Source organism: Eptesicus fuscus, chromosome 13, assembly GCF_027574615.1.
Source record: "Eptesicus fuscus isolate TK198812 chromosome 13, DD_ASM_mEF_20220401, whole genome shotgun sequence".
Classification (NCBI taxonomy): domain Eukaryota; kingdom Metazoa; phylum Chordata; class Mammalia; order Chiroptera; family Vespertilionidae; genus Eptesicus; species Eptesicus fuscus.
The window spans coordinates 67,456,392-67,481,765 of record NC_072485.1 but is presented as its reverse complement, the minus strand read 5'-3'; the positions used below and the strand labels follow the sequence as shown (position 1 = coordinate 67,481,765).

The 25,374-nt window shown below is 45.5% G+C and overlaps 2 protein-coding genes across 2 annotated transcripts; one reads left to right on the top strand and one right to left on the bottom strand.

Annotated features, from left to right (window-relative positions):
- Positions 1 to 463: 463 nt before the first annotated feature.
- DDB2 (damage specific DNA binding protein 2) lies at positions 464 to 17,182 on the top strand. The gene is made up of 10 exons (XM_008146985.3): positions 464 to 813; positions 2,193 to 2,329; positions 2,691 to 2,882; positions 12,353 to 12,498; positions 13,994 to 14,093; positions 14,167 to 14,344; positions 14,592 to 14,734; positions 16,150 to 16,314; positions 16,437 to 16,482; positions 16,780 to 17,182. The coding sequence occupies exons 1-10, from the start codon at positions 687 to 689 to the stop codon at positions 16,827 to 16,829; spliced, it is 1,284 nt and encodes a 427-aa protein (XP_008145207.1). The 5' UTR covers positions 464 to 686; the 3' UTR covers positions 16,830 to 17,182.
- ACP2 (acid phosphatase 2, lysosomal) lies at positions 17,120 to 25,340 on the bottom strand. Its single transcript, XM_008146745.3, has 11 exons — positions 25,196 to 25,340; positions 24,514 to 24,609; positions 24,143 to 24,229; positions 23,019 to 23,171; positions 22,811 to 22,909; positions 22,642 to 22,731; positions 22,036 to 22,168; positions 21,228 to 21,313; positions 21,001 to 21,107; positions 20,707 to 20,882; positions 17,120 to 18,193 (listed from the first exon to the last, which is right to left on the bottom strand). Exons 1-11 carry the CDS (start codon positions 25,319 to 25,321, stop codon positions 18,060 to 18,062), a joined length of 1,287 nt encoding a protein of 428 aa, XP_008144967.2. The 5' UTR covers positions 25,322 to 25,340; the 3' UTR covers positions 17,120 to 18,059.
- Between the last annotated feature and the right edge of the window lie 34 nt (positions 25,341 to 25,374).

Sequence of the window (25,374 nt, the reverse complement as noted above, 5' to 3'; positions counted from 1 at the left end):
TGGCCAGCACGCCCTCCAGCGCATCATTGCTCCAGCTGCTCCCTAGGCGGACACTCCGCAGGTTTGGGGAAAGCTGCGCATCTCAACCGCTCTCCACAGGGAAAGTGATCTCACTTGGCCGGAGGAATGTGAGTACTCCACACCGATCCGCAGCGAAGCCGCTCGTTTTCTGCAAAGCCGCCTTTTTCCTGTACGGATCAGCCAATGGCAAAGCCCGAGCGGCGTGACCACCAATTACAAGACAGAGAAGGCGGAGCCTAACCTTTGATTGACATGTGGTCGTCTGAGGCCCCGCGGAGGCCTGGCAGCGTCGCGTCCGAAGAGGCTTCAAGTTGGGTGGCCTAGCCCGGGCGGCCATCTTTATTCCTGGGAAGTCCGCGGGCTGGAATAGGTCAGAGCCAATACGCAGGCCATATCCCATTTCTTTAGGGAGCCCAAGAGCCCCACCCCTCCCACACTTCCCAGCTCTCCGCGCGCGCCTCCACCTTCCCGGGAGAGGCCGACAGGGGCGGGGCCGGAACTAGAAGGTGGTTGGGAGCCGGGAGCCTGTTTGGCGGGAAGTGGGCTTGTTTGGCGGGAAGTTGGATCCGTTCCCTGCTCCCCACCCTTTTTCTCCCCAGAGGCTTCTCTATCTTCCCTCCATAATCTCTGCGCACGGCGAAGTGCCGCTTTGCACGGAGGACGCGATGGCCCCCAAGAAACGCCCAGAAACCCGGAAGCCCTTCGAGATGGTTTTGTGCGCCAAGAGCAAGAAGAGCAGAAGCCCCCGAGAGCTGGAGCCCGAGGCCAAGAAGCTCTGTGTGAAGGGCCCCGGTACTGCGCGCCTGCTGCTTTAATCATTCCGCCGTCTGGGGTTCTCACGCAGGAGGCTGGAGCGGGGGGTGGGGGCTTCTAGGTTGCCGAGGCTGTCCACAATTTCAGATGCCTCCAGCTGTGCATCGGCAGATCCTTTGACACCATAGAGTTTGGGCTTAACCTCCCTCCGGTGGCAAAAAGAGGCAGATGAGTTCCATTACATAAGACAAACAGACTTTTCAAATTCCTTCATTGTACCCGGATTTTTTAAAAAATATTTTTTATTGATTTTTTTTTTTACAGAGAGGAAGGGAGAGGGACAGAGAGTTAGAAACATCGATCAGCTGCCTCCTGCACACCCCCTACTGGGGATGTGCCCGCAACCAAGGTACATGCCCTTGACCGGAACCGAACCTGGGACCCTTCAGTCCGCAGGCTGATGCTCTATCCACTGAGCCAAACGGGTTAGGGCTGTACCAGGATTTTTACACACGGAGGACTGCTTAAAATAATCCCCCCTTGCCTGGTGGTATGTGTAGCTGTAGGTCCTTAGTTTTAGCTGTGAGAGCCCTCAATTTCCTTAGAAAGCACTTTCTGTGAGGTTTGTTGGGGATTGAACCTAGGGCTATAAGGAGAGTGGGGGAACTCAAAAACTGGAGCAGGGGGTTGATGAAGTGGGTTTTTTTGTGTGTGTTTTTTTTGTCCACGAGAATAAAAAGAAGTGGTTGTCAAGAGGCGGGATTCATAGAGATCAGATTCTCAAATACATCTTGATAATCCAGGGTTGCTTTGTTCCTGGTCTCAGTGGATCTGCCTCTCCTGAAGTAGCCTAGTTACTTTTATTTTTATTTTTATTTTTTTTAGCCTAGTTACTTTTAGAGCCATGTCAGATGTGCTAGATCCTGCTGGTTTCCAGAACAGATTGGACTTGGGCCAACAACTGGTTCCCTCTACATTATTTTAACATAGGATTTAAAGATACTTCTTTCCCTAAATAGTCATTTCTGTGCTGTACAAAAATTATTACATAATTTTTTTATTATGCAATATATGTGATTTTAAAATTGTCACCCAACCTTATCACGAGTTTTCCAAACCAAACTAGGCAGAGTTCTGCATATACTTTATTTTTGTTTCTTTGGCTCAGCTCTCAGAAACCCTGCAAAATCACATTTAGTTTCATTTCAGAATTACTATTCTGGGGAAGGGGGCGAATCCCTACTCACTATTTATTTCTTGCGCTGGGTGAGACTGAGCAGACCATGGAAAGGCCTTAGGAGGTGATGGGAGAGATTGGCTATGCCAAATGAAACAACAAGGCTTTCTTTCCGGGATTTCAGCAAAAAACCTTTCTTCATTAAGATTGGAGAGGAAATTATCTATGTTATACTTGGCAGGTTGTAGCAGAAGATTTGACTCAGGCTGCCTTTGGGAGAAGTTGACTAGCTTGCAGGTCCCACCACCATGCGGGAGCATCGTCAGGGCCCTCCATCACCATAAGCTGGGCAGAACTGCCTGGCCATCACTACAGAAGGTGAGGCGTTTCCTGGCTGAATGAAGTGCACAAGGGTTTGCATGGTGCTTTTTTACAACTGGATGCTTCAAAATTAGATGCTGAGTTGGTTCACCGCGTGGTCATATCACCCCTACCTGGGTGTCTGGCCTATGGGCACTCATCCCAGCTATATGTAAAGGTCCCAGCTGGAATGCACTCTGCCTCTTGCTTTCCAAGATTCGTTCATGTATATTTCAAATATTTTCACGCACAGAGCCAGGCAGTTAGTTTTCCTTTGGTGGGAGGACTTGGCCCTAGGGCTCATCTATGGAGGCAGAGATTGGCAGCTTACCTAGGACTTGGGTTTTAATTCAACTTAATTCTTTTCTCTCTGTCTCAGGGTCTCCAGCAGTCCTTTTTGCACTCTCTGGCTTCTTACCGGATATTCCAAAAGGCTGCCCCTTTTGACAGGAGGGCCACATCCTTGACATGGCACCCAACTCACCCCAGCATCCTGGCCGTGGGGTCCAAAGGGGGAGATATCATACTCTGGAACTTGGGCATAAAGGACAAACCCACCTTCATTAAAGGGGTGAGCAGTCCCTGTGCCAGATAACTGTGTTGAAGAAGTGTTGAAGGAATGAAAAGTCAACCAGTGAAAAAGGAAATGATTGGGATCAAAAGTAACTATGGGTGTTTTCAAACAAGTAAATGATGATACTCAAATTTTTATTGAGTGCCTGCCCTTAAAATATTAGAAGGTATAAAATACTGATCACCCTCTAGTAAGTCATCATATAGAATAGAATCTGAGCCTCTTAATAACTCTTGACCTCATCTTGTACTGCTGTATTTCCTCACTTCGTATACTTTAGCCACACTGGCTATTTCTATTCCTGAAACTGGGTCTTGGCATTTGCTGTTCCCATTGGCTGGAGTACTCTTTCTCATGGTCTTGTCCTGGCTGGTTCTCCCTTATTATTCAGGTCTGAGCTCAATACACTTCTTCAAAGAGTACTCTGTCTAAAGTAGCCTCCATGCCATCCAGTCACTCCATATCTCCCTGCTTTTCCCCCACGATGTTTATTAATATTTGAAATATGTTACCTATTTATTAACTTTGCCCACTGGAAAGTAAGCTCCACAATGGCAGGGATCTTGTCTTTCTGGTCCACCTCTTTGTCCCCAGTGCTTAGAACGATGTTTGGCCTAGAGTAGCTGCTTTATATTTGTTGAATGAATGAGGGGCTTGACATGTAGCTGGGTAGATAGGATGTAGACATACACAATAACTAGCACTACAGTTGCTAAATGCTATAGAACATGAGAGAAGGAAGAACCTCTTTCAAATTAGGGTCTATAGAGAAGGCTTCATGGTTGAGAGAAGAGTGAGGAAGAACAATATTTACATAAATGGAGATGAAAGGAGGAAAGGCAGAGTGTGTTTGGGACAAGGTTTGGGATAGAGTTTTTCAGGGATGGTCTTGATCATGCTGGTATTTATGTCACTGAGAGGTGGGGGTGTTGGCCCTTCCACCACAAAGAAGACCCTGAGCTTGCCCAGCTGGATTCTGGGCTGCACTATGAAAAGGGATGCTCTGGTTTAGAGCAAAAACCACAAACTCACATGACTAAAGAAGCTAAACAGATAAAAGAATGATGTTCGGTGGTAGGGTCAGTGATAAACTGGAGATGGTTGACATGTAAGAATCTAGGTCCCCTGGTATCAGGTCTGATTTTTTTCAGGAGCCTGAAGTCCTGGTTATTTACATGAAATGATATGATATTTTTAAGTTGTGGTGAAATACATACAACAATATTTAGCATTTAACCATTTTTAAATGCATAGTTTAGTGGCATTAAGTACATTCACTTTCTCCAGAACTTTTCATCTTTAAATCTGAAACTCTATACCCATTAAACACTCTCCATTCTTCCATCCCCCAGCCCCTGGCAACCAGCATTCTACTTTCTGTCTCTATGATTTTGACTATTCTGAGTATGTTATATAAGTGAAATCATACAATATTTATCCTTTTGTCACTGGCTTACTTAACTAGCATGATGTTCTCAAGGTTTGTCCATGTTGCAGTATATGTCAGAATTTCCTTCCTTTTTAAGGCTGAATAATATTCTACTGTATGTGTTTACCACATTTAGCTTATCTGTTCATCTGTCAATGAACACTTGGATTGCTCCCATATTTTAGCTATTGTGAATAATGCAGCTATGCATGGGGGTGTACAAATACCTCTTTTGAGTCCCTGCTTTCAGTTCTTTTGGGTATATACCCAGGAGTGGAATTACTGAATCATACGGTAACTCTATTTTTAATTTTTTGAGGAACTGCCATACTGTTAAAAATTGTGACAGCACCATTTTATATTCCCACCAATAGTACACAAGGGTTTCCACTTAAAACATCCTGATTTTTCATGTTAGGAACCAAATAAAATTAAGCATGCTCTGTTGCTAAACAAAACACATCTGTGAACTGAATTCCTCTTCAGCTCACCATTTCCATCTCTGATTTGGAGATAGAAGAGGCCAAGGATAAATCCAGAATGAATTCTCTTAAGTGAAGAATTAAAGCAGTCCATCGGAAACAGCCAGGTTAGACAGGCTGGGGAGATTAGGATGCAAGATATGAGATGGATGTTGAAGAAAACAGGTGTCCAAAGTCGGAAGAAAGGCAGCCGGCAGGGTGTTGTGGATAGTGCTCAGTGGTCTTCCTGCCCAGCTGGTGAGATAGGACTGGGATCATGGATCAGCTGCTCCCTGCACTCCCCTCACTGGGCAGCTTTAAATTGAAGTCAGAACCAAAGCTCAGGCAGGAAGAGATTTATATTTTTATAGAAATCCAGGGAATAGAGAAAATTAATACGTAGCCTAAAGGTATCCTAGGGGAAGAGCCTCCCAACCAAAACGGAGTGACAGCTGTCTTGAACTTGCCAAGGCTTTTGGTTTACATCACCCTTTATTATAATGTGCCTTTAAGTCAAGTTTCCTCACACCGTTGTGGAGATTGGTCTGGACCAGTGGTCGGCAAACCGTGGCTCGCGAGCCACATGCGGCTCTTTGGCCCCTTGAGTATGGCTCTTCCACAAAATGCCACATGCGGGCGCCCACGTACAGTGCATTCGTGGCCCATGCGCAGAAGTCAGTTTTACGCCTGGGCAAGTCTATTTTGAAGAAGTGGCATTAGAACACTCAAGGGGCCAAAGAGCCGCATGTGGCTCATGAGCCGTGGTTTGCCGACCACTGGTCTGGACATTTGAACTTTGACTAGCAGGTTGGTAAAGAAGGGTATGGTGGTCTGGAAAACTCTGTTTTTATTCCCAGATACTGACAACAGAAAGTTGATTTGAGACCAGTGGCTGCAGGAACTGTAGTGCCTCATTTCGTTACTTCTTTAGTCATCTGATATTTACATCTTTCAGACCCTTGAGAAGGGAACATGTATTACACTTTCAAAATGAAGATAAATTTTATTCTCATTATAAAAATGATTTTTGTTCATCATAAGAAATTCAAACAATACAGAGGAAAGTATAAAGAATCAAGTAATTATTACCTGAAATTCCCACTTTGTGCATCTTTCTGTGTAGGTATACATTATTCACACACTCATATTTCTACTTACATTATTGCATATCCATAACTCCTAAAGTTTTCTTTTTTTAAAATATATTTTTATTGATTTCAAGATGGAGAGAGGGAAACATCAATGATGAGAGAGAATCATGGATCAGCTGCTCCCTGCACTCCCCTCACTGGGAATCGAGCCTGAAACCTGGGCATATGTCCTGACCAGGAATCAAACCGGGACCTCCTGGTTCATAGATCCACACTCCAGCCAAACTCCTAAAATTTTCTTATGCCCCTTTGTAATCTTTCTTCCTTCTTTCCTGTCCCCTAAAAACCATTGATCTGCTTTCTATCCCTATTGATTAATTTGCATTTTCTAGACTTTTATATAAATGGCATTATACAATATATATTCTTTCTATTGGCTTCTTTTTTTAATGTGTTTTGTGTTTTTTTGTTTTTTTTTTCAGAGAGGAAGGGAGAGGAAGAGAGAAATAGAAATATCAATGACAAGACAGAATCATTGATCAGCTGCCTCCTGCATGCCCAACTGGGGATCGAGCCTGCAACCCAGGCATGTGCCCTGACCGGGAATCAGCCGCAACCTCCTGGTTCACAGGTTGATGCTCAACCACTGAGCCATGCTGGCCGGCTAGGCATGGATTCTTCACTTAGTATAATTATTCAAGATTCATTTACATTTTTGTTTGGCATCAGTAGTTTTTTTTTTCTTTTTCTGAGTAGTATTTCAGTGTATTAATATATCACAATTTATTTATTAATTTACCTGCTGAAGGACATTTGAATTTTTTCCAGTTATTGATAGTGCAAAAATAAAAAAGCTGCTATGAACATTCAAGTACAAATCTTTGGGTGGATATATATTTTTATTTTTCGAGAGTAAATGCCTATTTGTGGCTGGGTTATAGAGTAGATAGCTTTTAAAGATAGTTTTAAAATGAGAAAAGAAACCTGATAAAACCCCACAAATTTGCCATTTCCAGTGCTTTTCAGATGGCCTGTGTGATCCAGATGGCCTTTTGGTAACATTTCCTTCTGCCTTTAACATTTCTTATAAAGTCAGTATTTTTCTTTTTGGGGGAGGGGCAGATATTTTTGCTGGGTATAGAGTTATAGGTTTTGAGGGGCTTTTTTCCCCCCAGACTTTAAATGATGTCTGCTGCAAAGTCTGTTCTCATTCTTATGTTTCTCTTTTCATAAGTTTTCCCTTTTCTGGCTGCTTCAAAAATGATTATGATTTTCGTAGTGTCTTTTTCTGTGTTTCTTTTGCTTGTGGTTCACTGAGCTTCTTGGATCTGTTAGTTTATAACTGCCATCAAATTTGGAAAACTTTAGACCACTATTTCTTCAAATATTTTTTTCCTCCTCCCTCTCTTTTTTTCTAGAACTCCAATTACATATATGTTAGGCTACTAGTATTGTCCTACATGTCACCAATGTGCTGTTCGTGATTGGAAGCATAAACCCACATTATTAATTTTAATATATAGTTTATTTAAGGCTTGAAAAATTTTTCCTACATAATCTTGTCATCTACAAATAATGAGTTTGATTTTTTTTCTTTTGTCATGGTTATACTTCTTTTTTGCCTAGTTCCATTGACAAAGACATGTAATATGTTGTTGAATATTGGCGATAGCAGACATCTTTGTCTTGTTCTTTTTTTTTTTTTTACTATGAGGGTACATTTATTAAAGCTGGGGACAGTAAAACAGGAAGGAGTTAGCATTGAAGAAACTGGGCTGCCTTGACTCACTGGGAAGTCAGAGAAAACGGGGCCTTGGGACAGGTTCAGGGAATTAGCCTGGGACAAGCTGCTGCTGTCCATTGCTCCCTGGTTGCAAGTCTTGTGGAGACCCTTAGGGTTTAGGAGATACATGCCTGTGGAAGAAGAAGATGGGGGAGGGAATGGCACCGGCTGCTCCCCAGAGGGAGAGCGTGCGCTGGGGGCTTTGTCTGGAGGCTTTTATCTTCGTCTTGTTCTTCATCATAGAAGGCTTTTATATTTTATCATTACATATAATTTCTGCTACTTTTTATTGTGGTAAAATATACATAACATAAAATTTATCATTTTAAACATTGTAAGTGTACCAAGTACTTTTACATTGTTGTGCAATCATCACCACTATTCATTTCCAGAACTTTTTCATCATTCCAAAATTAAACCCTGTACTCATTAAACAGTGACTTTCTATTACCCTTTCCCCAGCCCACTAATCTGCTTTCTGACTCTATGAGTTTGACTATTCTAGGTACCTCATATAAATGGAGTCATACAATATTTGTCCTTTTGGGTCTGGCTTCACTTAGCATAATGTTTTCCAGGTTCATCTATGCTATATTCACGCCTTTTTATAGCTGAGTATTATTCCATCATGTAGATATACCACATTTTATTTTTCCATTCATCTGTTGATGGACATTTAGGTTGTACCCACCTTTTGCTACTTTTTTTTACTACCTTTTGCTATTAATACAAATGCTATGAATGTTCCTGTGTAAGTTTTTGTTTGAACATGTTTTCAGTTGTTTTGTATATATACCTAGGAGCTTGTTTGTTTTTTAAATATCCTTTATCATATTAAGTTCCTTTTTTTCCTAGTTTGCCATAAGTTCTTATTATGAATGATAATTGAATGTCATCAAATACTTTTCTGTATCTATTGATGTCAGTAAGCATATGATTTTTCCCCTTTATTCTGTTAATGTGGTAAACTATACTAATTGGTTTTTTGTTTGTTTGTTTGTTTCGATTTATTAGTTATACTAGAGGCCTGATGCATGAAATTTGTGCAAGAGTAGGCCTTCCTTCCCCCAGCTGCCAGCACCAGCTTCCCTCTGGCACCCAGGACCCGGGCTTCCCTCAGGCTGCCGGCAGGCACCCGGGACCCAGGCTTCCCTCACAGTCCTGGCTTTGTCTGGAAGGTTGTCCAGAAGGATGCCTGGAAGGATGTCTGGTCTAATTAGCATATTACGCTTTTATTATTGTAGATTTCTCTTTTCACTTAAATATTTTTATTTTTTACAATTACAATTATATCTCTAATAAGTAATACTGCTCCTTTTAAAAACTGTGGTAAAAGCACGTAACCTAAAATTTATCTTATGAATCATTTTTAAGTATACAGTTCAGTAGTGTTAACTATATTGACATTGTTGTGCAAGAAATCTCTAGAACTTTTCTTCTTGTAAAACTGAAACTGTATACTCATTTAAAAACCATTTCCCACTTCCCCTGCTCCCCAGCCCTTGACAACCACAATTCTTTCTGTTTCTATGAGTTTGAACTACTTAAGAAACCTCTAAGTTTTGATGGTCTTATTGCGGTTATGTAGGAGAATGTTCTTGTGGGAAATACAGAGTGTGGCAAAAGTAGGTTTATAGTTGTATGCAAAACACAGAGTTTATTCTTGCATTATTATTTCCCATACGAACAATTGTAAACCTACTTTTGCCTCACCTTGTATATAGTAAAGTATTTGAGGATGAATGAGACATCATGCTGCCAATTTATTATCAGATGGTTTCAGAAAAGTAGTTCTTTGTGCTATTCTTACAACTTTTCTCTGAGTTTGAGATAGTTTGAAAATAAATTTTCAAAAAGAAATTGATATTATTTTTTTCTTAAATATTTAGTATATTCATCAGTGAAATCACCAGGATCTAGAATTTACTTTGCAAGAAAGTTTTTAGTTGTGAATTTAATTTCTTTAGTAGATATCAGACTATTCAGATTTTCTCTTTCATCTTCTGTCATTTTGGCAAGTTTGTATTTTTCTAGGAATTTGCTCATTTCATCTAAATTTTCAAATTCATTGGCATAAGATTGTTTATGATCCTCTTACCTTTTAAAGTGTCTAAAATTTATAGTGATGTCCCTTTTTCCATTTATTAAATTACTTACTTGTGCTTTCTCATTTGTTTGGTCAGTTTTACCAGTGGTATATCAATTTTATTGGTCTTTTTATGGAACCAACTTTTGGCTGTGTTGACTTTCCCCAGTATATTTGTTTTGTTTCATTAATTCTGTTTTTGTTTTTTTTTTCCTACTTTCTTTGGCTTTAGTTTCCTATTAGTTTTACAACTTCTTAAGATTGATGCTTGAGTTGTTGATTTTTCACCTTTCTTTTATTACAAATAATGCTGCTATGAATATTTATGTATGAGCTTTTACATGAACATATGTATTCATGTATCTTGGATATATATCTAGATGTGGAATTGCTGGGTCATATGGTAACTATGTTTAGTGGTTTTTTAAAAATATATTTTATTGATTTCAGAGAGGAAGGAAGAGGGAGACAGAGAGAAACATCAATGATGAGAGAGAATCATTGATCGGCTGCCTCCTGCACATCCCCCACTTGGGATCGAGCCCACAATCTGGGCATGTGCCCTCACTGGAATCGAACTGTGACCTCCTGGTTCATAGGTCGATGCTCAACCACTGAGCTATGGCCGGGATAATTTTTGGAGAACTGTTAGACTATTTTCTAAAGTGGCTGCATCATTTTACATTCTTTAAATACATGTCTTATCTACCTTTCCTAGTTATTCTCAGAAGAAGGTTGGCCAGATACAGGCTAACCCACCATCACTGTAGGTGGAAGTCTCAAATATATTTCTTTTTCATATTTTGTCCAGGTTTTGTTAGTCTTCCTCAGTGTAAAAATTAGTCAAACCACTTAGTCCACACTTGCTAGGAGAACACTCATGCATTTTAATTTAAAACGTGTATGTGTGTGTTTGTTACTTATGCTTTGACATAGGGCCTATCCTTTTCCTGGAGTAAGGGTCACTGATTAGGGTGTACCTGGTCTTACATAAACTGCACACATGATGTATTCTTTATATGGTCTAAAGTGGAAACATAATTTAAAGATAGTCCTGAAGCAACCTGGTTGCAGATTCTTTTGAAATTTTTATTATTTCCCACCCTAATTGTTGATAAGTTTCTCACCCATGCTCAATATGACAACTATTATTTTTAGCAATTCATTTTTATCTAATTCTTCCAAAGCATTCAATATAATTTCATAGAAATAACAATGGTCTTTCTTTTTGCATGTACTTCATCAGTTTAATTAAATTACATGTTTAATTGAATGTTTAAATGTTTAGTTTAAATATTTAATTAAATGTTTAATAAATTATGTGTGATTAACTTATATGTTTAATTGCATTATATAATTATAATAAAAAGTAAAACTGGCATATACAGGCTTAAGAACAAACACGACTAACCCATGTAAGTACTGGCCTCAACTGGTGGTAGCAGAAGATTATCTTACCAGCAGCAAGGGTTTGTCAGACCATGGGCATCAGTCAGAATGTTTATAGAGGGAATGGCAAGTGCCAGTTAGCATGTTGAGTGAGTGGAGTGGTTGTTGTGTAAGAGGTCCATGAGGCTGGAATAGTAGCACAAGGAAGAAGTGGAGAAGGGACTCTTGGGGATGTAAAATTCATAAAACAGTGCCTGATGCATAATAAGAACTTAATAACGTTAAGTTATTGATGTTTACATGATTGTTTTCATCATCATTATCTGGAATGTTTGGAAAAAATAGGAAGGAGTTCAGATCTGTCTCCTGCCCTCCTAACCCAGCCACTCTTCTGGGCAGAAGTTCTAAAAAGAACACTGTGGTAAACTGTGGTACATCCACACAATGGAGTACTCAGCAATAAAACAGAACCAGCAATAGATACACACAGCAACTTGGATGAATCTCGGGGGCATCGTGCTGATGAAATGAAAGCAGCTAGTCTCAAAAGGCTGCATCCTATATGATCAGTTTTATGACAGTCTATCAAAGGCAAAAACCAGTGATGGAGAACAGATCAGTGGTTGTCAGGGGTTAGAGGTGGGGGGAGGTATGACTACAAAGGGAGAACATGAGGGAGTTTTGGAGGGTAACGGAACTGTTCTGCATCCTGATTTTGGCAGTAGTTATTCAAGTCTATACACGTGTTAAAATTCATACAACTGTATACCCAAAACTACCAAATTGACTGTATGTTAATTTTTAAAATAAAATTAAAACGAAAACTTGCCTAGCTGATTTGGCTCAGTGGATAGAGTGTCAGCCTGCCGACTGAAGGGTCCAGGGTTTGATTCCCGTCAAGGGCACATGCCCGGGTTGCAGGCTCAGTCCCCAGTAGGGGGTGTGCAGGAGGCAGCCGATTAGTGATTCTCTTTCATCATGGATGTTTCTATCTCTCCTCCCTTCCTCTCTGAAATCAATAAAAATATACTTTAAAAACAACAACAACAAAAACCAAAACTTCAAGAAACAAAGAGCTCTGTGGAGAGCATCCCAGGGTTTAGGCATGTAAACTGGCCTGGCCCCAAATGCTGCCTGCCTGGCACTTCTCTTGGGCAGAGTATGTGCGCCAGGCCTCCTCCTCCTCCTGGGCCCTCATCACTCACTGGCTTTTCTCTTCCTGTGTTAGATTGGAGCTGGAGGCAGCATCACTGGGCTGAAGTTTAACCCTCTCAATACCAACCAGTTTTTCACCTCCTCAATGGAGGGAACAACTAGGCTGCAAGACTTTAAAGGCAACACTCTCCGAGTTTATACCAACTATGACACCTGCAAGTGAGTAGTTTAACAAGGGGCAAGGGCTTTTAGGCTCTCAGTGTAGTTCTGATGAGAGCATCCAGGTCCCAGTTCTTCTACCACAGGGAAGTAAGGAAAGGTGTTAGCCACTCTCCACCGTTTGGTCTCTTTCTCAAACTCTTTAGCTGCTTACTCTGGTCCAGGTGGGTTACTAATTGGGGAGTTCTGGAGCCTTACTCTTCTCCACAAGGGAAGGGCTTCCGCTAGTCTGTAAGTCATTGCTGTATCAGGTGGAACCTTGATTCTCACTGGACAAGTCAAACTGGCATTGCCCTAGAATAAGCCACTTAAAGCCTGGAGCAGGAAATAAGAACTTAAATTTTATTCCCTACATCCACTGGGGTGTGATGACCTGACCAGTTCCATGAAGCTTAAATGGATAGAATCATGTCCATAAAGCACTTTGGACTCTCCAAGAGCAAGTGGTTGTAGAAACTACAGAATGCTTGTAACTTTGACTTCTGGCCAGAGATGTGATCCTGCTCCCTAAAGAACTGAGGGTGTGTGTGGGGGCGTCTAGCACTGGATGTTATCCTGGACTGCCCCACAGAGGTAAGAATTCCACGAGTTATCAGGACAGGGGACAGGATAGAACAGCTCTAGGTTTCTCTTCCACAAGAAACTCTTCCTCTGGGAGAGATTTACAGGGAATGCAAAAGGCGGTAGAGCAGAGATTTGAAGGTTTGAGAGAAAAGACAAAAATCTGAGCTCTCCTGGCTATCGGGATCCCTGAAGCACCCCCCTCCCCTTCCCCTTCGTCTTCAAGAAGTCTGAGGGACGAGAGCCAGACAACTTCCGGGTTGTGTGTGCTTTTCCCCCTAAATGCTCAGAAGGGGGCAGAAGTTCCCTTCCAGCCAGCTCTGAGGAACAGAGCTAGGCAGCCTGTTTGCTTTGTCACCTCCTTTGACTCAACAGGTGGAGAGTAAAGGGAGAGAATCACAAAGGAGTCTTCACAGAACGCAGGGCTGTGTGGGGCAAGCTAACCTGGGGGTTTGTCATGTAGCTCTGAGGTTGGCTGCTTCAGGGACTCATACTAGCTGAGGATCTTGGGCCCATCAGACAGATTTCTGAGCCTCATCAACCCCATAACCTCTGTCTGGATGGTAGACAAGTCTGTTCCTCACTGGAAGTCCATGGCAAGATAGTACTCATTCATTCAACAAATATTTATTGAATATATCTATGTGTTAGACGCTGGAGCTACACCATGAATAAATGGACCTTGCACCTGGCTGGCATGGCTCAGTGGTTGAGCGTCGACCTATAAACCAGAAGGTCACAGGTTCGATTCCCAGTCAGGGCACGTGGCTGGGTTGCAGGCTCACCGATCAATGATTCTCTCTCATCACTGATGCTTCTGTCTCCCTCTCCCTCCCGCTTCCTCTCTGAAATCAATAAAAATATTTTTAAAAATATAAATAAATGGACCTTGCCTCTGTCCCCAAGAACCTTACAGCAAGGTCTCTCCCTCCAGCTTCTGGTTTTGCAGCCTGGATGTGTCTGCGAAAAGCCGAGTGGTGGTCACAGGAGACAATGTGGGGAACGTGATTCTGCTGAACATGGACGGCAGGGAGGTGCGTTCTCAGAGCCTGGTCCTCCCTATCCCTCCCTTGTCTCTGCCCCCACCTGAACCGCTTTTCTCTGCAGCTTTGGAATCTGAGAATGCACAAAAAGAAAGTGACCCATGCGGCCCTGAACCCATGCTGTGATTGGTTCCTGGCCACGGCCTCTGTAGATCAAACAGTGAAAATCTGGGACCTGCGCCAGGTTAAAGGGAAATCCAGCTTCCTCTACTCACTACCACACAGTCATCCTGTCAACGCAGGTGTGATATACCTCATCCGTCCTGTAAACCCTACCTACCCCACCACTCCTGGGCTTTGCCCTCAAAGTTTAGAAGCCAACAACGAACCTTCCTGACTCCAGCTGCCCTCGTCAGCTGCTGAGTTCTAGAATGTTTTTGTTCAGAGCCCAGATGCACCTCCTCCCTTCCAGTCCTGTTTGTAGGGGAGTGGGAGGGAGGGGTCCCTGCAAGAGAAGGCCCTTCAGCTCAGGGACTTGTCACTTGCCAGCTCATTTCAGTCCCGATGGAGCCCAGCTCCTGACCACCGACCAGAAGAGTGAGATCCGGGTTTACTCTGCCTCCCAATGGGACAGTCCCCCAAGCCTGATCCCACATCCTCACCGCCACTTCCAGCACCTGACACCCATCAAGGTAAGTGATGGAGTAAAGCACTGTGATCATGGAGACAGATCAGGTCTGCCCAAGGTGGGGTGGCGGGGAGGACAGATTACAGAAGCCTTTCCTCCCAGATCTCTTCCTGCCCTGACACAAAGTAGTCTCTCATCCCCTGGCTCTCTCTGCTCCGTTTGTCCCACTTCTGCAATCCCACTTTGCTGGGTTTTCTTTTGTCTCTCTGATAAGCTATTTTCCTAAGTTTTTTTAACCCAGCCCTGATCTCCTCAGACGGCATTTTCTAAAATCTTGACCTTCTGTTCTGCCTTCAGTTTGTTCTGTTGTGTACGGTTGATCTACAAGCTGTCCTTAGCTTTTTTGTTAGCGGCTTTTCTAGCCTCAGTACCCATGGCTTACAGTCTTCAAATCCTGTGATTCCTTCCTGCCCAAGCCCCTACAAAGCCTCTCTTCAAATCTCCAGGTTTCATGCCTGTACTTCGGTCAATGGTGAGGGGCACCAGCTTCTGGCAGGCAGACCCCTCTGGGTTAGAATCTTGGGAAAATTACTTCCGTTTTAGATTCCAGTTTTCTTGTCTATAAAGGGAATAATGGTTTGTAACTGACGGGGTTGCTATGAGACTGAATCAGTACACTTCGAGCATATGGCACCATGCCTACTCAGTAAACAATGATGATTTAGTATTAGAGTGGCCCCCACGTACCTCAAATCAAATCCAGGTTCTAATAGCATCAAGATCCTTCACCCGTTTGTGTGCCCATTACCATCTTCACTTTGTATCCAGTGAAGCCAACTACAGCTTCCCAGGTGTGACTGGTTTGTGACTTATTTCTAAGCCTTTGCATGTACCCCTTCTTCCTTCCTGCTTACCATGTCTTTCCTCCTTCAAAACTTCTGTGAGAAGTTTCTTAGGAAAATCCCATCCAATCTGTCATTCCAATAACTATCAGAGTTGTTTGGAGAGGGATAATCTGGGGAGCAATAGGTTTCCTCCTCTTTTCAGACACTAGCATTTTCTACTCAACTCTTTGTCATTCAAGTTGATAGAAGAGATAGTAGTGTGGTTACTTCAGAACATATGTCCTATTTGGTTTTGGTTACCAGAAGCCTGTTCCTTTGTTGTAGGTTTTACTCTTTGGTTAATGTCTGCATCAGGCTGATGTTAAAACATTTGTCAGTTGGTATGATCTCAGCAAATGCAAGAGAGAAGGCCTGAAGGTGTCCTAAGAGCCAGGGGGGCCAGTTGGGAGTTTAAAATTTACATTGGTAGATGTATATGCAATTGAAAACTATTCTTGTAGTTTCATATAGGTCTTATCTCCATTAATTAAATCTTTGACAACTGTATTAACAATTGTTAATGGCAAAGAATACTTATGAACCCTCTTGTTAGCATTCTGCATTTACTCTCATGACCAGCCTTTCCATCTCCTAGGCATCCTGGCATCCACGGTACAACCTCATTGTTGTGGGCAGATACCCAGATCCTAATTTCAAAAGTTGTTCCCCCCATGAATTAAGGACAATCGATGTGTTTGATGGAAGCTCAGGGAAGTTGATGCATCAGCTCTATGATTCAGAATCTTCTGGTATCATTTCGGTGAGGCTTGGGCCCTCAAATAATGATGGGAGGAAGCAGGGATTCAACCTACCTTATTGACCAAAATAGACCAGAAATAATATCTTCACCCCCTCCTCATGCTTATCCCCTTGTCTCTGCAGCTCAATGAGTTCAATCCTATGGGGGACACACTGGCCTCTGTGATGGGTGAGTGAAGTAGGTTGTATCTCAAGCCTGACACTACTTCCCAAGGTTCAGTGCAAGCTAACCTCAGCTTAGCCCTGCCACATTCACCTAAGGTAGCAGTCAGTGAAGAAGATAACCAGGAGACGGTGGTCTATTTGGACTAGGCCCTCCAACCTTGTTTGGTCTTGGTCTTGGTAATGCCTGACCGTTGTCCAATTCCCTAGTATTTCCTTACCAAGTTCTAGGCTCCCTGGGCCAGCCCCGAGCTCTGAGAGACTGATAACAGAAGGTGAGTCAGACTGGTGTTATTCATCCTAGGTTATCACATTCTCATTTGGAGCCAGGAGAAAGGTGGGATGTGTAAATGAGAGACAATAATGAAGGTGTGGACCAAGCAAGGACTTGGAGCCACATGAGAACAAGTCCTGTGAGAAGAGGCAGCTATGTGTTAAAGGACCAAAGTATCCGAAGTCTTAGGGTTGGAGCAGGATGCTGTGGCACGGGACACTGGCCATGTTATTGCTCTGGACTTAGCTCTGAAACTTCCCCAGAGTTGGCGACACAGCTCCCCCAGGCTCCCTGCTATATCGAGCCTGGAACCAAGCTCCTCCTGGAGCCAAGGGACTTTTCTCCTCCCTGACGTGTGGTGGCAGAGTGATCAGGTGGTGGTTTTTTATTTGTGCTCACTATTGACATGGACAATAAAACTATACCCTACTGAGCTTCTGAGTGAATCTTCCAACGCTGACCTGGTCAAAGCACTCCTGGGTCTCCAAAACGAAGAACAGGCACAGAAACAGCATTAAGAGTCCAAAATTTTCCTTTTCCTCAAGCTACCTTCAGTCCTATTGTGGGCCATAGTCAACAGCTGTCCAGCTTACAACCTGCATTTACCTCACATCCCTGGAGGCCCGAGCCCAGGCGAGGGGGTAGTAGTTTCATGACTGTACCACCACTCACTCTCCTCCCACCTCCCTCGACTCCCTCCCAAGTACAAACACCCTTGGGACCTACTCAAGCTGCAGGCGTACGCAGGATACCTGAGGCAGTCTGTCTGACTAATGGTAGCTTCAGCTGGAGAAGGGAAACTTGACTGGCTGGCTGTTGGGTGGTTTGGTTCCTTGGTGGCCAGTGTTCGTGTCCCCAATGTTATACAGTTTTTCCCAGTGAAACAAGCACTGACAGGCAAGACTGTGTCTTCTGAGCCATTAGCCAAAGACTCCGGGCTGGAAGAGAGAGCAGGTCTTGACCAGGGGGCAAGGCAGATGAAGCACCAACTTCTTCAGTTTTTTATCCCGGGTCCTGAGTGAAACTTTAAACCTTGTCTGCATATCATGTCCTTAGGGAGCATGGAGGAGGCAGATCCTATTTGGAGAGAGCCAACATCCAACACAGCACTTGGGAAACATCGGGCACGTGAATATTGAGTGGCAGGTGCCATGGGCCAAGCCGAGTCCCACTTGTTCGTCTAGGTTGGGGTAATCAGAGGAAGGCCCAACCCAGGGCCTCCTGCCCAAGGGCTAGGGAGCAGCAACAGTCAGGAGTGAGGGCCAAGCCCACCTCCCCTAAGAGGCAGAGGGAAGGGGGCTGAGTGGTTGTCAGGCATGATCCTCCACGTCTGCAACGTGGCGGTAGCCGGGAGGCTGGGCCTGCATCCGGAAGAGGACGGTGAGGAGCAGCACTATGAGAAGAAAAAGGATGGAGCCACATACAGCCAAGGCCACGATCACCTCTGGGCACGGGGGTAGGGAGAGAAAAGACATGTCAGTGTTCATTCAACAAATATTTGATGGCCTACCATATGCCAGGAGCTGTTCTTACAATGGGGATATCCACAGTTAGTGACAAATGCCATAAAGCAAAGCAAGGTAAGGGGGAAAGGTTGGAGAGGTCAGTCAGGAAAGGTATCACCGAGGATAATCAGAACAGAGACCTGGAGCCAGTGAGACATACGAGATCTGAGAGGAGACAGAAGGCGACAGAAGCTGAGGGCGGAGAGTAGACAGTAAGCAAGCACAAAAGGCCCTGATGTGCAACTAGCTTGGCATGTTCTAGGGTCATCAAGAAGGTATCATAGAGCAGAGTCAGTGATGGGCAGGTAGGAGATGAGAGTGGAGGGCCAGGCCAAGTGGTAGAGAACTTGGATTTTATTCCAAATGTGATGGGAACCCACTGGAAGAATCTGAGAAGGGTAGTAATGTGAACTGACTGTTTTGTTGTTATTAATCCTCACCCAAGGATATTTTTCCATTGTTTTTTAGAGAAAGTGAAAAAGAGAGAAACAGCAATGTGAGAGAGACAAAAGTGCCCTTGACTGGAATTGAACCCAGAACCTTTTAGTCTGAGGGCCAGTGCTCTGTCCACTGAGCCAAACCAGCTATGGCCTAACTTACTCTTTTTTTATAATATATTTTTATTGATTTCAGAGAGGAAGGGAGAGGGAGAGATAGAAATATCAATGATGAGAGAAAATCATTGACTAGCTGCCTCCTGCACACCCCCTACTGGGGATCAAGCCCACAACCTGGGCATATGCCCTTGACAGGAATCGAACTCAGGACCCTTCAGTCCACAGTCTGACACTCTATCCACTGAGCCAAACCAGCTAGGGCCTAACTTACTTTTTTAAGAAATTAACTCTGCTGCACTGAGAGACTGGTAGGGACAAGAAGAGACTCAGAACATTAAGAAGCTCATCAGTAGTTCAGGCAAGAGATGATGGTAGATTGGACTAGAGAGCAAGAGCATGTTTTTTGTGTGTGTTTTTTCAAGATAGACTTTTTATTATAATTGATAAAATGAAAGTTCTGAAAGAGGTTAAACAATCTGCCAAAAGTCTGATGACAAAAAGGCAGGCAGGAGTCAAAACAAGGTCTGACAACATCTGTGCTCTTCGCCACAAAGTTATACCACCCAGATTTCTAGCCATGGAGTCATGCTGCCTTCCCCCACATGTGAAAAGCTTCAGATCCAAAAGACAGCTCTACAGACACAAGAGTGCTAGGTCTGACTGGGTGGAGAATTGCTGACCGTCTCCTACAGAGAGCCAGAGCCAAATCCACGTGGACCTCACAGGCTGGTATTCCATTTTAGAAGTAAATGCAATGAACAAAGAGAAATCAGAGTGTCAGTTAATACTATTAAAAGTAAGAACATGTATTTTAAAGGTTGGCATGCTAGAATCTCCTAGTGGATTGGTTGTGGGGTCTAAGAAATAATATTTAAGATAAATCCTAGGATTATACTGTGTGACTAGGTAACTGGTGTGGCATTTACTTAGATGGGGAAGCCTGGAGGGAGAACAAATTTCGGGGGGAAGAGCATTTGGTTTCAGATATCGACTTTGAAATGCCACATCTGTGAGACCTCAAGGCTGCAGCTGGCTGGATATGTCAGTCTAGCTCAGAGAAGAGGTTATGAATCTGCGAATCACAAAAAGACAGAACTTAGCATTGGTGCATACAACCATGGGTTGGATGAGATCACCTTGGGAGGGGGCAGCGATGAGAAAAGGGCCAAGACAAGCCCTGAACCATGCACTGTTTAGTGGGAAGAAGCCAGTAAGGAAGGGGCCTATAAGTTAGGAGAAAAAGCAGAGAAGCCAAGGAAGTGTTTAAGGAAGGCGTGACCAGTTCTATAATGCTGCCGAGAGGCGAGAGAAGCTGACTAAGAACTGGTCACTGGCTTTGGTCAGAGGTCACTGGATCTTTAACAAAAGTTAATGGAGTGAAAGGAGACACCAGACTGTCCAGTGTGCACCTGAGAAAATGGACAGTGAGGAAGCGAAAGCCGAATCTAGGCAACTCTGAAGGATTGCGCTCTAACAGGGAACAGAGAAAGATGGGGGTCTGAGAGGTTTTTATTAGGCTTTTGAGATGGGACTGATCCAGCAGAGAGGGAAACATTGAGACATCAGAGGTCCTTGTGGAGAACAGATGAGCCCAGAGTATAATTGGAGAGGCAGGGCCTTAAGTAGCAGCTTGCACCAGCGAGTAGCCGGAAGACGTGGTGGTGGGAAAATGGGACGATTCTCTCCTGATTGCTTTTATTTTCTCAGTGCTATACGAAGTGAGGGCATCCCCTGAGCGTGTTAGGGAAAAGGTGAGACGGTCTCACGGTGGGTAGTAAATTGTCTAGGGAAATGCAATAAGATGGCTGGAAGTGTGAGCGCTCTCTCGAGACTTGTGGATATGAACTGCAAGTTGTTCTGGGACATGCCTAGCACAGAGGCAGGCAGCAGCTCACCTGTGTCTGCAGGACCAGTTGCCAGCTGGCACTCCTGCTGCCAGTCCTTGGGCACAACAGGCTCTGTGAGATGCAGGAAGTCCTGCAGTGGGCAGCGGTGAGGACAGCCAGGCAGGCTCAGTGGCCAGGGGGCCTTGTCACTCTCATTCCGAAAGTACATCTCCACTGAGAAATTCCTGAGGGATGATGGGAGACAGGTGGAAGCTGCCCACCAGGCCTGTTACGGAGCCCTTAGGGTGCCCATAGCCACCATGCGAGTGCCCTTCCAGAGGGCAGACTAGTAGCTCCACTCACCCATTATCTTCCTGGTACAGTTCAAATATATGGCAGGAGGCGTAGGGGGCTTGTTCACCATTGTAGACAAACAATGCCATTTGCAGAGCAACCAGGGTGGTATCATGCTGTAAGGAAGAAGGGCTCCCGATTAGCATGCTCCTCTGCACCCTCCTCCCCAGCACTGAATAGAGAAGAAATCCAGCTCCGTGTCTGACGTTAGCATGCTGGGGACTAAGGGAGCTCACCGCGGAGTAAACCAGCAGCTTAGGGAGGTGGGAGGAGGAGGTGGCCATCAGTGTCAGGTTCTTCCGTATCTGAGCCAGCAGGACTCCTGAAGGAGAAAAATCCCCAGTGTCAGTGGCTACAGCCATCACTATCTTCTGCTCAGCTCCATCTGTGGTCCTGTCACCCTCTGCTAGTCTTGGGACTGATCACTGATACAGAGAACTCTTTAGGTGCTTGGGAACCACAGAGGAACGCCCTGCTCTCTGACAACTTTCAGATTTACAGAGGGAAGCAAGATAAACATGAGCTACGAGGCCCTGCCCATGTTTGAAGAAGTCCTCCAAGTCAGAACAAATGTAAACTTAAGGCTGCTTCAGGACACACAAGGCGGTGGCTCCAGGCAGGGGGAACTCTGCCATATGCAGGCTCTGAAAACCCTGAGATGTCAGAAAGGCCTGACGACAGCTCTCCCTGGGGTGCTCCTTGGCATTCCTCTCAGCCTCCTTTCGGAGGGGCCCCAGTAGTTCTCTGGAGGTGGGAATTCCTTTAAGTGGGAAGGGTCTTCTGACATGAGTGAAAGGTAAGAATATGAATGGCAGAAAAGAAGCATGTGGACCTAATTGTGGTCATTCGTCCAGTGCAAATGTGCTAAGCATTTGGCGAATTAAGGAGACTTTGGTGACTCACGGGATGACGAGGGGGATCCGAGGGGTTTTGAAAGAGCAGAGGACATTTCAGGTGGAGAAGTGGGTTTGAAGCCCCCATTAGCAGGTTTTGAATGCTGTAGGGTCCTGAGGAAGGGAGTGACATGCTGCTCTTGTCACTCACCCCCCTGAAGCCGGGCCTTCTCTGCCTGCTCGTAGATCCCGAAGAGGAAGCGGAAGCTGAAGTCCTTTAGCCGGCTCAGACGCTGCATGGTTTGGGGTGAGGCCCAGGGCGGCAGGACCAGCCCATGTGTTTTCTGCATATGGCAGCGGGCAGGTTAGCTCCCCGGCCTAGGCCAGAGCCTCTCCCGGGGCATCTCTCTTCCCCAGTGAGAAGGTGCCTGTGTGTGTGTGAGAGAGGGGAGGGAGAGGAGAGGAGAGCTGAGGCAGAGGGACTGGAACCAGGAGACATGGCGGACAGTGTTGAGGCTGCAGGGCCCGGGGAAGGAGGCTCAGGCACAAAAAGCATGACTCAGCATAATGGAGTCAGATACCACCAGCGCTCTGGGTGGAGAAGGGCAGGAACTGCTGACAATTAATAAGCTATTTCCCACTTGGGGGTTCTTTTTCACCCTTGAGGGAAGTTCCCTTGTTTCACAAGAAGCAGGCGGCTGGCCTGGACCTCCCCAGTGGGACTGGTAGCCAGGCATTGTGCTCTCCATGTTCTGGTCACCTGAGCCTGCTGAGTATAAGAGGAAAGGGTCACACTGGGGAGCTTAGGCAGGCTCACCTCACAGAAGAGTGTGTCATAGACATTCCAGGTGGTCTCCAGTGTCAAGTCCGTAAGCCCTGTCTCGTTGGCCACCATATCCAGAAATTGCTATGAAAAATGGATCAAGGGATCAATCCTGCCCTGGGATAAAGGACAGTGTGATGACCGCCACCTCAGCCCCACTCACTGCATTCTGAATACTCTCATTCTGATACTCTGGTGTCTGCCGGGTCTCGTTCTGCAGCTGCTCGTAACGGGGACATGGACCCAATGGGAACTTCAGCAGCTGCAGACCAAAAGGGAGAAGCAGAGGCAGAGAGGGAATCAGTGGTCAGCAGGCCTATGGCCAGAGCTGCCCCTCTCACGGCCTTCAGTGAAGGGCTGGCCAGTCTTACCCTGTCCTCAGCAATGGGCACAGTGTGGACGGGAATAGGCTGCCAAGAGATGTTTGGATTGAAACGCTGCATCCCACTGGGAGGGAAAAGTCCAGCCAGGTTGGCCTCAGCACTCATGAGAGTACGGTCAAAGTCAGTGCTTCGCACATAAACCTGCAGAGATGACAACATGAGTCTCTTCTTGTGGGGGTGGGGTGAGGAGCTTTGGCTCCTCAGTGGGGTCCTAAGGGGAGAACCTGTTCTTGATGGTTACTGAACAAATTGTAATCCCACCATGCATCTGGCCCTTGCACCCTCTCTGGCCTTCCCCATTCTTCTTCCCAGCAAAGGTTCAAACACTCAGCTAGGGGCTAGCTATCACTACTCTGAGAATGGCTCTAGTTCAAATGCTCCTCCCAGTTGGAAGTGCTTAGTCAGTAAGGCTCTCTGGTCTGTCTGTCTGTCTAGTTTTATCCTGTCTCCCTATAGGCCAGGATCCTTGAGGGCGGAAACTATCTCCATTCACACTCCCTTCTATAAACTGGCTTGGAGGCCAGGGAGAGGAAATAAGACAAGGAACAGATAATTGCTTGTGGGAAAAGGAGAAAGCTATGGGGATAGGCAAGATCAAGACAGAGCTGGCCCTCAAGGGAACAATAACATCTAGGGACTCGAGACAGCTGTGGCTGAGAGTGGGTAACCAAAGGAACAGCTATCCCCATCCTTGGGGGGCAGGGGAAGGGGGGGGCTCAAGGAGCCAAAAAACTTGCCAATCTTCCATTCTAAGTTCCACAAAGACAGAGATCATATGTGGGTAGGATACCATTATGTGCAAAATGCTAGCCCATTGTAGGTACTCAATATGTGTCTTGAATGGAAAACCTGAGTTATTTCACAAAGCCAGACACTACTCTGCCAGACCCTTCCTTCAGTCTGAACTTGGATGCTCGATAAATTTTGCCTCTTCCCACCCAAGGGGCAACTCAGCCTTTTGTTCTAGACAGCCCTTGGGTGTCTTGTCCTGCAGTTGTAACCAAAAATGCATGGAGGGGGGCCAATGCCCAGCCTCACCCTTAGGCTCCCTGAGGACAGAGGGTGAGGACAGCCGATCTCATTCTCCTTGCATCTTGAGCTCCCAGCCTTACCTCTTGTGGGTGGTAAGAAGTGTTGAGAAAGCCACGGTAGCGCTGCCGCAGGGCCTGGCCCAGCTCCCAGTGCTGTAGCATCCCCTCCTATGGGCAAACCCAAGGATTAGGGATGGCTCACAAATCCCACAGGGCTTAGGCACTTTCGCTTTTCAGTTTACCCCTGGCTGGAAGTAGGAGTGTGTTAATGGGATCCCAGAAGTCATTTATTAAGTAGCCAGTTGTGTGTGGCATTGTCTTTGGCAAGAAATCTAGTCAAAGTCAGCACCCACAATGGACATGGCAGTTTGTTGGGCCCCGAGTTCTGTAGCCTGCTCTAGAGGTCACTCGTTGTACAGCTCATACTGAGGAAGGGCTGCCTTCTGACCCACCTTGGTGAGCTGACCAAACCCTTGGGGCCATTCATCTTCCTGATAGGGGTCCTTGGGAAATGTCTTCACTGGTGTCCGGTCTCCATGTCGGTACAGCTGACAAAAGAAAATGGTTTGCCTAGGGGTCAGAAGGGTCTCCTTGATGGGGACACAGATCCCACCTCTGCCCCATGTTGGAGAGGGAAGCCTCAATCCCTCTGGGAAGCCTTAACTCTACCCATTGCAAAAGACCCCAATTCAAAAGTCAGTAACTTCTTCCAGGTTCCAGAGAGTCTAACATGGCTAAGCAATGACCACGGAGATCATAGGCAAAGCCAAAGGTACAGATGGGAAAGGAAAAGGAAATAAAAGCAAGGCAGATGGTGGGAGGACTGGAAAGATCACCCAAGATTTCTGTAGGGGGTGGGTCTCTTAACCATTTACATCCTTCTCAGGGCAGATTCACCCGACCTATCCCCTGATAAAGAACTCCTTGCAGCTCATCCACCCCCATCCCCTGCGGCTCCACATCACCTCCGAACCCGGCCCCCAACCCTGAGCCCCCCAAACCGCAGGCCACTAGTCTCCTAATCCAGCTCCTCCTCCAGTCCCGCACCCCCAGCACAAACCCCGCCCCTCCTCCACCAGCGAGCCCGTGCCCTTCGAGCTCTGGCGACCCTTGGGCGACCCTGTCTCTCATTACCAAGGTAACGAAGCGCAGAGTCCGGGCCTGGATGGGGGGCATCACCATCAGGTTTACGCCAAGAAGGAGCTGGAGAAGAGCCGCCCGGCTCCAGCCACACAGTCCGCCCGCCATCACCGTTATCATCTGTGCAGCAAAGAGGGTGGAACCCGTTGGGCGGCACCTGCAGCAGCCGCCCG

What these genes read in the sequence shown, in the direction of transcription:
- DDB2 (XM_008146985.3), top strand. Translation starts at nt 687, where the DNA reads ATGGCCCCCAAGAAACGCCCAGAAACCCGGAAGCCCTTCGAGATGGTT. An exon ending in CCTGGCCATCACTACAGAAG is followed by an intron (nt 2,330 to 2,690) that starts GTGAGGCGTTTC and finishes TCTCTGTCTCAG; the next exon opens with GGTCTCCAGCAGTCCTTTTT. An exon ending in AGCACCTGACACCCATCAAG is followed by an intron (nt 14,735 to 16,149) that starts GTAAGTGATGGA and finishes TCCATCTCCTAG; the next exon opens with GCATCCTGGCATCCACGGTA.
- ACP2 (XM_008146745.3), bottom strand. Translation starts at nt 25,321, where the DNA reads ATGATAACGGTGATGGCGGGCGGACTGTGTGGCTGGAGCCGGGCGGCT. An exon ending in ATGACACACTCTTCTGTGAG is followed by an intron (nt 22,169 to 22,641) that starts GTGAGCCTGCCT and finishes TGCCATATGCAG; the next exon opens with AAAACACATGGGCTGGTCCT. An exon ending in AGCTGCTGGTTTACTCCGCG is followed by an intron (nt 21,108 to 21,227) that starts GTGAGCTCCCTT and finishes TCTTCCTTACAG; the next exon opens with CATGATACCACCCTGGTTGC.